This window comes from Periplaneta americana, chromosome 4 (genome assembly GCF_040183065.1).
Source record: "Periplaneta americana isolate PAMFEO1 chromosome 4, P.americana_PAMFEO1_priV1, whole genome shotgun sequence".
Classification (NCBI taxonomy): domain Eukaryota; kingdom Metazoa; phylum Arthropoda; class Insecta; order Blattodea; family Blattidae; genus Periplaneta; species Periplaneta americana.
Genome location: NC_091120.1, coordinates 101745433 through 101759446, shown reverse-complemented (window position 1 = coordinate 101759446; position 14014 = coordinate 101745433). Strand labels below are relative to the sequence as shown.

Below are 14014 nucleotides of genomic sequence, written 5' to 3'. Positions count from 1 at the left end.
AATATTTATTTGCTCAACTAGTTCTACTCGTGACTTTTCTAACCAAATAATGGCATCCGGTAAATATAAAAAATTGACTTAATATCCATGACTTCTTTTTAGATTGTTTTATCATTTAGTAGTTCCTGGCGTATTTGAATCGCAGCCGCGTCATCGGGAATTGTTTCCTGAATTGTGATACTCGATCTGGAGCTTTTACAAATATAGTCTTTCAATTTTGTATTGTTAGTTGGTTTCACTTTCGGCATTGTACCTGCACTTCACTACTCTGAACTGCAAACCTGCATGTTGACGTTCTTATGCGACAACTTCCCGTTCACCTGTTGTTGACGTGCAGAGATATGCGAGTATGTCATGGAGGGGAGGACTTGGTATAAAGGGTTGTAAACAAATGGCTGTGTACGGTAGATGCCAATACTGGCTTTTACTACTCCAAATTCCGTTCCCTAGTGATTAGTTACCACTTCCACCGGGTATATACCCATTTGCAGTATGAATAAATACATACACATACACATCCCGTCATTCTCACAACAATTATTCCTTGATCCATTCATTCATTCCTTCATTACTGTCCTCCACTCATTACTATCCTTCTTCATTCATTCACTCAGTCATTACTGCCTTCTTAAATCCATTCATTCAGCTATCACGGTTTTCTTCACTTCATTCATTCAGACATTCATTCTTTCAGTTATTACCGCCTTTCTGCTTTCATTCGTTCAGTCATTACCGCCTTCCTCCCTTTATTCATTTAGCCATTACCGCCTTCCTCCCTTTATTCGTTTAGTCATTACCGCCTTCCTCCCTTCATTCGTTTAGTCATTACCGCCTTCCTTCATTCGTTTAGTCATTACCGCCTCCCTCTCTTCATTCGTTTAGTTATTACCGCCTTCCTCCCTTCATTCGTTTAGTCATTACCGCCTTCCTTCATTCGTTTAGTCATTACCGCCTCCCTCTCTTCATTCGTTTACTTATTACCGCCTTCTTCCATTCGTTCAATCATTATCCCTTCCTGCCTACATTCGTTTAATCATTACCGCCTTCCTCCTTTTATTCGTTTAGTCATTACCGCCTTCCTCCCTTCATTCGTTTAGTCATTACCGCCTTCCTCCCTCCATTCGTTTAGTCATTACCGCCTTCCTCCCTTCATTCGTTCAGTCATTACCCCCTTCCTCCATTCGTTTAGTCATTACCGCCTCCCTCCATTCATTTAGTCATTACCGCCTTTCTGCCTTCATTCGTTTAGTCATTACCGCCTTCCTCCCTTCATTCGTTCAGTCATTACCGTCTTCCTCCATTCATTGTCATCACCGCCTTCCTCGCTTCATTCGTTCAGTATTACTGCCTTCCTGACTTCATTCGTTCAGTCATTACCGCCTTCCTCCATTCGAATAATTAACCACCTTCCTCCCTTCATTTGTTCAGTCATTACCACCTTCCTCTCTGCACTCGTTCAGTCAATTCCGCCTTCCTCCCTTCCTTTGTTCAGCCATTACCGCCTTCCTGCCTTCATTCATTCAGTCATTACCGCCTTCCTGCCTTCATTCATTCAGTCATTACCGCCTTCCTGCCTTCATTCATTCAGTCATTACCGCCTTCCTGTCTGCATTCGTTCAGTCATTACCGCCTTCCTCCATTCGTTCCGTGATTACAACGTACTTCCCTTCATTTGTTCAGTCATTATCACCTCCCTCCCTGCATTCGTTCAATCATTTGCGCCTTCCTCACTAATTTCGTTCAGCCATTGCCGCCGTCCTCCATTCGTTCAATAATTAATTATCGCCCTCTTCCATTCGTTCAGTGATTTCCACCTTCCTCCATTCGTTCAGTGATTACCACCTTCCTCCCTTCATTCTGACTTGTTCCACATCTTAAAGCTTCAATACTAATGTAAGATCTATGGAATGCAATAAATGAAATGAAATAAAAAATGAAATGTCGTATTACCGTGATTATGTTTATTAACATGCATTTATATTGATCCAAAGAGAACAATAGTAGCAATAAGTCAAAGTTAGAACTAAAAATATTCCTCTATGATATCAATTAAAATAATACTTAAGAATTTATTTATATTAAGAACATCAGTTGTTAAAATGATAAATTACCTAGCTGACTAATTTCGACTTAGTATCAGTTATCTTTAGATCTAGTGAGGTCTTTGCTTCTTCCTCGGTAGTTCTGAAGATGACTGATGCGAAGTCGAAACTAGTTAACTAGGTAATTTACCACTATTTTCATTTTAACACCTGAAAGTTGTTATAACTAAATTCTTAAGTGATACAAATTTGTTAAAAGAGTGTAATCAAGATGTATAACAAACATATTATATTACGATATAAATAACTCAGAGAACTCTCATATGTACATAGATCCCATATATTCAGTTTGAAAATCTGACTTCCTGAAATACATTGTTTCAGCACTCAAGAAAGAACTACAGCTGCACGAGGCTGTTATCAAGAACGACGCCGACGCAGTCAAACGAGTCCTTAGAGAGCAGCTCGATGTCAATTCGCGCAACAACGTAAGTATTGCTCACTCGTAGTGAATTTGATTCTCTTGCAATTTCCTACAGTACCATGTAACAGCGGCCTAGGAACATCTTGAGTCGAATGGCTGGTCCTTCTCGACTAAGTTCCGCATTCAAACACTGGCGAGTCTAAGTATTATTAGTGTGGGAGCAGGTTCGTTTTTCTCTCTATTTCAACATATTCTCACAATATCTTTATATTGGTTATCAACAGAACTTTTATTGTGTTTCAAAATGCCTATTTCATCAACGTCGTTTATCCTATCAACAATAAATTTATTAAATCCTGATAAGTAACTCGATGTGTTCAGTTAATTCGGGGACAGGTGATTGAGGCCCACGATCAGTTTTACACGTCAGTTGCGTCCCTATATTTTTTGGATCATACGTCAGTTGCGTCCTTTCCCATTTTACAAACTTAGGACTGACTGTAACATCACCAATTTAAACATTACAGATAGGTTAAAAATATTTGTGGCATCTTCACCATACAATGTTGGTAGTGTCATTTTTCACCATAAAATGTATTAAAATTCATGAGTTGCATTTTTACCATAAAATTACAATCGTATTGGTTGAGACCTAAATGACAGATTCCGGATGAAATCCAATCTTGTTATAGGACCTTGTTGTAAATCGATCATGTTTTTACGAATAAAAGCTTCTTTCTCCCTCCTTGCCTGATTAAATGGCAAAGCTCTATCAGTACGTAGTTTTAAGTATGTTTCGTTTTGTATTTCTTTCAAAACTTATATAAAATGGTTAATGTTTGGGTGAGCAGTATAAAATAGACTATTAAGTTTTGAATGAAATGACTCGCAGCCATTAGTCTTTCTCATTGTTGTTGCTGCAATTTCTGCCCATACTATTAACACTTGGTCTGATTTGTTCTGGTTGTGTTCTTGATTACTTTCAATGATTTCATTTTTAACATTTAACTTTATGAAACATTTACAAGAGTTCATGCAGCATGCCCAACGCGAAATATTGTTCTGTAGATCCTTGTGATGTCTAAATTTGAATCCATCGATCACAAATAAAGGTCTCACTTGGCATAACTCTTATGTGTTTCCAATTTAACCTTTACATTGTACATGACGTAGTAGAACGCGTTCTATACAGTGGTTGGTTTTGTCTTGTTTTGTCGCAGAACGCGTCCTTGGACTATATAACTAAGTTAACATAACATCCTAAACCGGCAGGTAGCTGTGGACGCAACTGAAGTATATATTTTAAAAACCCCGGACGCAACTGACGTATTAATTTTTCGTCAACATATTTATGGGGACGCAGCTGACACCTCCCCAGTTAATAACGGGTGGACGGTGCTACAAACCCGCGTAGCCAATGATGTGGCCTTCTATTTGAGTGTTTTCGGGATAACAATTCTACAAATTTCACGTTTTCACTATAGGCCTACCATGTATGATCAATAAAAATCACATAGTGGACATTAGGCAGGCCATATTCTTTAACGTTATTCCGCGCATGTTCCACCGGAAGTTTGATTAAGGCCTACTATTTCCAGAGTCAGAAGGGACTTTCTCAGAGACCGTGGCATTAGGAATGAATGCAGCGTCAGAGCGTTGCTTATTTGTTAACTTCCTTTATACAATGTAATGCAAGTAATATTATGTCACAACTTCTTCCATGAACTTAGAGCATGATTATTTAACATTTTAAGGCCGGCAGCATACTGCAACGGACATTCATAAGACTGCGTGTATCCACATCACATCGAAAGATCCGAGACAAAACCGTCCTGTCCGAGACAGGATGTCCGATTCAGTAGGTTAACGGCCTAAGCGGTGTTAAAATTTGATGCGTCTTGTGACGTTGAGTTAGAGGATTAGCATTTAGACTGAACTCACACGGACCACATATTTGCGATTATTTTGCAGTTTTGTGTGGTTGTGCTATTGGCGGAACCGACCACACGCGGACCACTTCCTTGTGGCCGCTTGAAGTCCATATCAACCACATAAATAAGTTCTGAAGAAAAAACACTGTTGTATCTTTTATTACGTCGAAGAAGACGTCGTGCGGCGGTGTCCTCAGAGTAGATTTTTTTTGTTCGCCCTACTTATTACAGAAAACAAAAATATGAAGCAGTTTTTCTTCCTGTATCATTCCTACTTTATAATTACAAAAATACATTTGATTATTTAAACATGGTGCTAGTTTCGGCCCAAGACTTTATAATAAAATTACAAACTATTTTCCAAATTTAAAATATTTTAAAATTGAAGCTCTTAAAAAAGAAATTTGTAAAATTATCCATGATTGATATATAATATTAACAAATGCATTTTTTTTACCTTTTATTTCTGTCGACTATATTCATGTTTTTATTGAATATCACTGGCTTCTGTCGGATTGTCAGTTTATATTAAATGTGTATTTTTTCTCTTTTCTCTTTCTTCTTTATTCTTGCTCTTGTGTTGTATTGTTTTGAATTAAGTTACTTACTGTATTTAGTAAACTGTCCTTGTAAATTTTATGTTATATTATTGCCTAAGACCACACCGTACACAAGCCTGGCTCTTACGGTAGTGGCTAGAAACATTTTTGTTTTATAAATTTAATTTGTACTCACTAGCTAGCTAGTTGAATAAATAAATAAATAAATAAATAAATAAATAAATAAGTAAGTAAGTAAATAAATAAATAAATATGAAAAAGTATTTCACCTGAGGGACGTATCTGATTCACTATAAGAAGTAAAATAATTGAGTCGAAATATGGAAAGGGTACATAATCCAAATGCTGTTTTCAGAAAAGTTATACTAAAGAGTTTCATTCTATTTGTATTTCGTTTCATTTGATTATTAAAAGGTTTATAATTATTTTATGTTACATTTTTTGTGCATTTGTTAGAAATGAAACTATCTCGTTTATATTAAAGCAACTTCAAAAATAATGAAAATATGTTATGTGCTCTTTTTCCACAGATTAATTTATTTCAGTTATAAAAATATTCTGGCTGAAAGAAAATCAAACATTTATTTTAGTATTGAAGATTAATTAAGAAAAAATAACAATATGGAAAATTTTAAGCCTTCATAGAGGCTCATAAGATCTAACAGATTTTCAATAGAGCTTCAATTTTCTTCATTCGGGAATCAACATAGTGCATTATTATTATTATTATTATTATTATTATTATTATTATTATTATTAACTCTGCGTTTATTGAGTTTAGGATCAGCATAAATGCCTCTTCTCTTCTCTTCTCTTCTCTTCTCTTCTCTTCTCTTCTCTTCTCTTCTCTTCTCTTCTCTTCTCTTCTCTTCTCTTCTTTCTTTACTTTTCCTTTCTTTCTTTCTTTGTTTCTTTTTTATCCAAGCACGTTTCGCAGCTAATTGCCGTCGGTAGTTAAGCTACCGTCATTTCCAGGCGTAGACTCTACTGTTCATTATACTCGTAATAGGGTTTATTTGGTAAAATATTAATAATAAGTTAATCCGTGGCCCCACAGCTCTTGAAGCCCATACCGACAAAATATTAATACAAATGTCTAAATATACCTCTATAGGCCTATAATGTATCTATGTATTATAACATATCGTCGTTCCTGCAACTCCTATATGCAAAATATAAAATTTTTCAGTAGGAAGAAAAAACACATTTATTCATCTTATGGCAGTGGTACATAGGAGATTGTGAATTCTTACATTTTCGAAAGAAAGGAATATAATTACATATAGGAGATTTTATTATGTGCTGTATCACTATTTAAGTTATTCAATAGAGCAAAAAAACTGAAAAATGATAAATATGTCACATAGGAGTTATTGCAGGAACAACGACGATATAATAGTTTTAATATTTTATTTTACACACTATCATACGCGATTCTTTAATAAACTATATTTGCCACACTCATTCTTGTTTTCTTTAGTCTTTTTTTTTCGATTCCGTTGCTATCACCACTCGAAGATGTAACTGTATGAGTGTAAATGTCTCGTTTCATTCTAATCCAAATACGATAAATTGTGGATCTCTTCTACATACAACTCCACGTCAGAGGAACTTTCATTTTCGGCCGCCATTTCACCTCGACAACAAGGAACAAAGAACAAGTGTCGACCGTGAAAACATTACTGAATCACTGACAGGATGACCGCGTGTGTGACGAAGTCATAACGCCCGGCCTGGGTTCGATCCTTGGTCAGATCGTAATGGAAATTATGGTGAACGAAGCGGACAATACAGAGGGTTTTCTCGAGGTGTTCTCGTTTTCCTCCATCATTCAACCAATACTCTCCACCTTCCCTCGTTTCATCTGTCATCTGCAATAGTTAAAAACAGACTGGGGTGAAATCTTGGGGATAGTACGGGTTTCCGAAACTGATTCAGGAAGGTTAGGGGCTCCGGGTCTCTGGGGCTTATCAGTTACTAGCCCGCGAAATGAGACCTGGTCCTATGAGGGGCTGTGGCAGGATGGCCCACCTTAACGTCGGAAAATTGCACTGAAATTCAAAATTCCTGTATGTAAACTGCACTTATTTTGAATGTGATAAATTGCACTGGATGTTGTAAATTGCACTTCTTCTCATTTTATTAAGTTTTGCCCAAAATTTTTGCCCGGTCTGTACACTCTCGACAATTGATACATCGCCTTGGTTAAATATGATAGGGTTTGTCTTCATGAACTGACTCCTTCATGACGTAGGCTTTTGCTGAGTATTGAAACTGATGTTTGTCTTTGAACAGACTCCAGTCACTTTAGTTATGTTTACTCTAACGGTCTGAATGCCTGTCGTTACTCTTGCTACTAGTGAAAGAGGAAGAGAGTTACTCATTATTGACGATTTTAAATTTTAGAAAGATAGTGAACTTAAATCTGGTGAAGTGAAGTGGAGATGTACAGTCCGAAAGTGTAATGAGAAAATATATACGATAGGAAGCAATAACATTGTTAGAAGTGAGTTAGTTCATAACCATGATAAAGAAGTGAATAAGTCAGAATGCCAAATTGTGAGTGCTATTGCAAAATGTAAAGCAACAGAAGATATATCTTCGCGGCCGAGCAAAGTGATTCGGACAATTCTAAGAGATCTTCCTTTCCAGAGTAATAATTGTCTTGACAATAATGATTTAAATCGAATAAAAAGAAATATGTATAATGCACACAAGAAGATGTCTCCGAAATTACCAAGCAATCGAAATGAAACTCAGTATGTAATTCTTTCAAAGTGCGTTGTAACTAATAAAGGAGAAGAGTTTGTGCTGCACAATGACAAGGATAGCGGTATTGTTATTTTTAGTTGTCACACAAATTTTGTACAGTGCAGTTTTTCAGTGTATCTTGATAGAACTTTCAACTATTGTGCTAAATTTTTCTGCCAACTGTTTACTATTCAGTATTAGTGTTGAACAAGTGTTTGATAATCGGCACGCATAATAAACTAAAGTGTTAGTACAGTCTATGCAACAAATATCAGCTCTTAGCTTCAGTGTAGTTTGTATCTTCTACTCCTCGGTCATCCAGTGGAGTTTACATGGTAAGTGATTAACCGTCCGGTTTCTTTGCAATGCAGTTTACTATTTTCCAGTGCAATTTACAATCGCCCCATGAATGCCACCTGTCGGACTTGGATAATCATTGCATATATATATATATATATATATATATATATATGCCGCACATCGGGCCAAAGCGTACCTCGTAAACCCAAGCCAATGATGCGGTGTCGGCCGCGAGTGGTTGGCCAGTGTCGACGACGTGTCGCACTGTGTGAGTTGCGCACAACCACCGACAGCGACAATTCTGTGTGTGATACCTACCACTCATTGCGACAGACGTCGACACTGACTTCAGTTAATGGTCCGTGTGAGTTACTATCATCTGTTTCCATACTAATTGTTGATCGCCCACAAATGAACCACCGTTTTGTGGTATGGTCAGTATGAGTTAAGCCTTAAATGTATGAGACAACAAAATTCATCGGTTGTGGGGGGGGGATGGAAATCTGACGTTTTTACATCTTATTGTTGCGTAGAATATACGAGACATGAAATTTACACCTGAATTATCACGCCATTTTTGTAAAAATGAAGATTTGGACAGAACAACATCGCATTTTTGTTTTGGAAGCATATTTCACGAATGGAGGTTCTGTTATCATAACTCAAAGTTTATTTCGAGGGCGGTTTAAAATTCCACGCCACGGTGCGGTGCGGTTCCTAGACCCAATATAATAAAATTGTGGGTTAGAAGCTTCCGTCAACTGACTTCTGACAGAAGAAGAAATCTCAGGGAGACATTGAAATACCACGATAGCCAGAGAATATTGAAAATTTAAGGAGAGCATTATTCAAATTCCACATAAATCTGCGAAGAAACATGTCATAGCACTAGGCTCGCCGTCGCTTCTTCACCAGAAGCTACATTTCAACCCTTACCAAATTAAAATATATGTATTATTTGTCTTTCTTGTGTTAAATTTTATATTACCTCGTTAACATGTTTCAGCCTGCTATTGGCTATCTTCAGAACTGGTTGTTGCTGGTCTTGGCGCCTTTTGTTTTGTTTCCTGTGGGGGTGTGTTTGTGTAGTGTAATGTGGAGTCAAAGATTGTGTGTGTGTTCTGAAATTGAGTTGTGTGTTGAGAATTTCATTTGGATGTGTTTTTGTATGTCTGTATATTTCGTATTGGTCTAGTGTCTTTAGTTTAGTGTTTAGACACACAAAGCATGTCCAAATGAAATTCTAACACAGAAATTAAACACACTAGAACAATACGAAATATACAGGCACACAAACACACATCCAAATGAAATTCTCAACATACAACTCAATTTCAGAACACGCACACTCTGACTACACACTACAATACACAAACACACCCCCACAGGAAACAAAACAAAAGGCGCCAAGACCAGCAACAACCAGTTCTGAAGATGGCCAATAGCAAGCTGAAACATGTTAATAAGGTAATATAAAATTTAACACAGGAAAGACAAATAATACGTTTTCCGAAGTGGTATAGTGTTAAAAGTTATGTAATAAAGATGTAAAATTAAAATAGTTCACAAATTAAATTAGTAGGCTGTTAGACTCTTTGACAAGCCATTTCAATATAAACATTCCGTCATTGCAAATCACTTATCCTATCTATTCCACACGAATCTTGTTTCCTTATTTACCGTTCACACATAACAAATTGTTTTACATATGCAGATGATTTGACTGCAAGAAGTATTATCCGAGATTGTTCGAAAATTAAAATTGTAAATTATGTTTCATTTAACGACGCTCGCAACTGCAGAGTTTATATTAGCTTCGCCAGTGTGCAGGAATTTTGTCCTCCAGGAGTTATTTTACATGCCAGTAAATCTAATAACATGAGCCTGTCGCATTTAAGCACACTTAAATGCCATCGACCCGAACCGGGATCGAACCCGCAACCTCGGGCACAGAAGACTGCACCACCCAGGCCGACAGATTGATCGAAAAAGACATCAAATCCTCTAAGCTGGAAAAAGCTATGAATGTATGGACAGTTTGTGAATAATAGTAGTAGTAATTAATAATAATAATAATTGATATTATTATTATTATTATTATTATTATTATTATTATTATTATTATTATTATTATTATTATTATTATTATTATTTATGGTGGTTTGGTGATCGAAAGTATGGTAACTACCTCTCTCCTCAAAATAATGTTGCCGGTGTTTCAATAATGTTGCTGAGTTTGCATTTTTGTAAGTAATCAGGACCTTATCTTGTTGAAAGGCACTTCATATCCAAGGAAGAGGTTTCTTCCCCTGCCCTATCTTAAATCTCGCGGAGTGCTTGCTCTTCCTTACAGCGATGCCTACATACAGCCTACACACTCCAAGTGATTCAAAGCGTTATAAAGCTGACGAGGCATGAATATGCGACTGCGAAATGATACTTCAGAAAACGCTTTCGAAAACCCTTACAGCATAATCCTAATTTAATTACCTATTCGTTTCGATTATTACCAACATGTTCTCTGCTGTGCCTGAAATTGTACATTTCCGGCTACAAATTCAGCGATTACCCGCGTAGACGTGTACATTAAATCCCTTGTATTAGATCTGAGTGTGCGTCTTTAAGCAGTACCCTTGTACTGTTTTAATTTCTTTCTTTTTATTTATTTTATGCTCGACCATGCCGAAATTTAATAATTATACACCTGGTAGCAGTCCTTTAATGCATGTCATTAAAGTACACCTATTCATTAAAGTTCAGGTTTTCGATTATTCTCGGATATGCAATCGAAAGACAACGAGGGAAACGTCACTGAGGCTGGAAATCCAATACTGTCGCAGAAGGTTATGTTCTGTTACTATAATAATTAGCGTTAATTGTAAATAATATTCAAATAAATTCAATTTGTCATCTCGTTTTTCAATTCTAAATCAATTTCCAGGTTATATCAAAATTAGTTCATGTTACATTACATCAAGGTCAATGACATTAGTGTTCCTCGGAAAAAATCAATACTTTCGCGTCTGCGCACATCTCACAATTAACGAGCTATGAACAAGGTCACTTCCGATCTTCTGTCAGATACAAATAAAATGAATACTTCTGAATAATTTCAAGTTAGAAATATGATCGAGCATAGAAAGTCGTGTGAAACTTGCCTATAATGATAATTAAGACGCTCGTATGAAAATTATGAAACTCGCTTGAACTCGTTTCATAAACAAACATACCTGCGTCTTAATTACTATCATTATAGGCTCGTTGCATAATGTACTATTATTTTATTGGGTTATTTTACGACGCTTTATCAACATCTTGGTTATTTCTTTCTTTCTTTCTTTCCTTCTCTCTTTCTTTCTTTATTTTTTCTTTCTTTCTTTATTTCTTTATTTCTGTATTTATTTCTTTGTTTCTTTATTTCTTTATTTACTCATTTATTTACTTATTTACGCATTGATTTATTTATTTATTTATTTATTTATTTATTCATTCATTCATTCATTCATTCTGACGAAGTTAAGGCCATCAGACCTTTTCTTCCGCTTAACCAGAAACAAAAGAAGCTGATACAATTTGCAGCAATACAAGTTAGGACTAGGCCTAATATTTAAATAACACTGAAAAATTGATGTATTCTAGTCATAAAAGTACAAGTTGAGTAAAATAATGCAAATATACTAAATAAACATTAGTTTGTTATTTAACGGCGCCATATCAATTACTAGACTATTTTGCGTCGATGGAATTGGTTAAAGCGATATGGTATTTGAAAAGATCAGGCCGAGGATTCATCATATGGTTACTTGACTTTTGCTTTACCCTTGGAGAAAAGCTCGAAAAAACACAACTGGGTAATCAGCCCAAGCGAGTATGGAACCCACAGGCAAAAGAATTCAATCCTTCAAGCAAAATAAAGTTCTTCTTCTTCTTCTTCTTCTTCTTCTTCTTCTTCTTCTTCTCCACTTCATGGTTTAGGCCACAGCCTGTTCCGGTCTCATAGCAAGTCCTTCCATCTCTTTTGGGGTCTTCCGATGTCTATCGTTCTTTGTGGTCTATATTCATATGCTACTTTCGGTATTTTGGTCGCATCCATTGTTTCAACATGTTGCACCCAATTATTGGGATATTATTTTATTTTATTTTATTTTATTTTATCGTTTATTGCGAATATATCTAATTCAGATCTTATATCTTAATATTTTATTTGATCTAATTTGGTGCAACCTTTTGTTCTTCTTAAGAATCTCATTTGTGTGCTCTATATTCTTGTTTGATATCTTTTTGTGATGATCCAAGTCTCACTACCGTGTAGTAGAACTGGTACAGCCTTTGTTTTATAAAACTTCATTCTTGTTTCCTTTCTAGTTTTATTTTTCAAAGTCCTGTTGATTGTACCGCAAATCATTTGAAATGTATTTAATTTTGTATCGATATCCTTTCTTATTTCATTTATATTCACCTCATTACCAAGATAATTGAAATTGGATACCTGTTCTATTATTTTATTATTTAATACAATTTTTTACCGTATCATCGCTTTTCCCCAAAATGCCATTCATACTTTAGATTTCTGTATTGAGCAAAGTAAAGTTATGAAAGCGTATTATTATTATTATTATTATTATTATTATTATTATTATTATTATTATTATTATTATTATTATCATCATTACAACCAAGTTAATATAGCCTAAGCAGAAAGTAATTAAGCATAGTACCAGAACTAAGTTCTTGTTAATTTACACTACGGGAAATGGCTTGAGTAAACAGATAGGCCTAATCACGGTGATGACTAAATTCGGTCACAAGAGTAAACTATGTAGTGTCTTCCACCGAGCTAACAGATAACTATAATTTGAGCTAATACAGAACTGTCTACCACTGTGGAGTAACGATTAGCATGGCCCGCTTCAAATCCTGGTTGGGACAATTTATCTTGTTGAGGCTTTCTCCGGGGTTTTCTCCCAATCCATTAAGAGCAAATGTTGGGTAACTTTCGGCTCTGGACCTGGACTCATTTCATTGCCATTATTAACTTCATCTCATTCAGACGGTAGATAACTATAGCAGTTGATAATACGTCGTAAAATAACCAATAAAAACACAGAACTATTTAAGCACATAGTTTATTCTCTTATTCATAAACCTATTGATATTCAGAAAAGACGTACTGCGTGTTATCATTATCTGAGCGCTTTCAATAGTGAAGGGAAAGCTATCAAAATTAAAAATAGATAAATGTATAACAGTTTATCTTGTCACTGTAGTTCGTTTTCGATTGAATACGTATTGCTAATTCTACCGAATAAAGTAAGGAAGATAAATTAAACCTTGTTCCTAGCAAGAAAAGATAGAGCAGCTGAATACAGAAATGTTTTTTTTTTATATATTCCATCGATTTTTCTGTCCTACAACGAGTCGATTAATAACGGTGGCGCAACACTTCAGTTTTTTATTTTTGTCCAATACCATTATGTGAACACTAATAATTAAGAAACGAAGTATTCAAAGTAAAGAAGTATTCAGGGACATGTCCTTCGTGCCTCGTTGAGTTCCTTCGCCCGGATAACCCAGACAAGTTGACTGGCTGTTTCGATATAACGGATTTCAACCTCCAAGATAATGATCATACCTCTAAAGATGATACCACAGTCTAGTATATACAGTAACGAAGCTTGAGCTGATGAGGGTACTAGGAACAATAGACTGTGCCGGTACTGTTTCACATTGTATGTGATGAGCCGATAGTAGTGATCCTAGTGGTTAGGATCTATCTATGGATGCATATTCCCTACGTTTTGAGCTTCGTGACTGTATATACGAGACTGTGATGATACTAGTAAATTGTTCCGAAACGTTGGAAACTTGTTATTTTAACATTAAGTTGATACATTAAGTAAATAATCCAACACAGCGAAAGTCTCCCCTTATTAAAATTTAAAATCACGTTATGTTGTGCGATTAAAAATCCATTAGGATTACCTATTTGCAACATAATTTTGTCTC

The 14014-nt window shown here is 35.8% G+C and overlaps 1 protein-coding gene across 3 annotated transcripts in view; it reads left to right on the top strand.

Moving 5' to 3' along the window:
* Positions 1-14014, top strand: part of LOC138698095 (ankyrin repeat and death domain-containing protein 1A-like) — a 1102342-nt gene that overhangs the window by 637094 nt on the left and 451234 nt on the right. For all 3 annotated transcript variants that reach the window (XR_011331695.1, XM_069823807.1, XM_069823808.1), the window contains exon 4: positions 2427-2530. Coding sequence is in view for 2 of the 3 variants with exons in the window: in XM_069823807.1 (XP_069679908.1) it covers positions 2427-2530 (104 nt within the window). In the remaining variant the exon portion in view is untranslated. The remainder of the gene's footprint in view (positions 1-2426; positions 2531-14014) is intronic.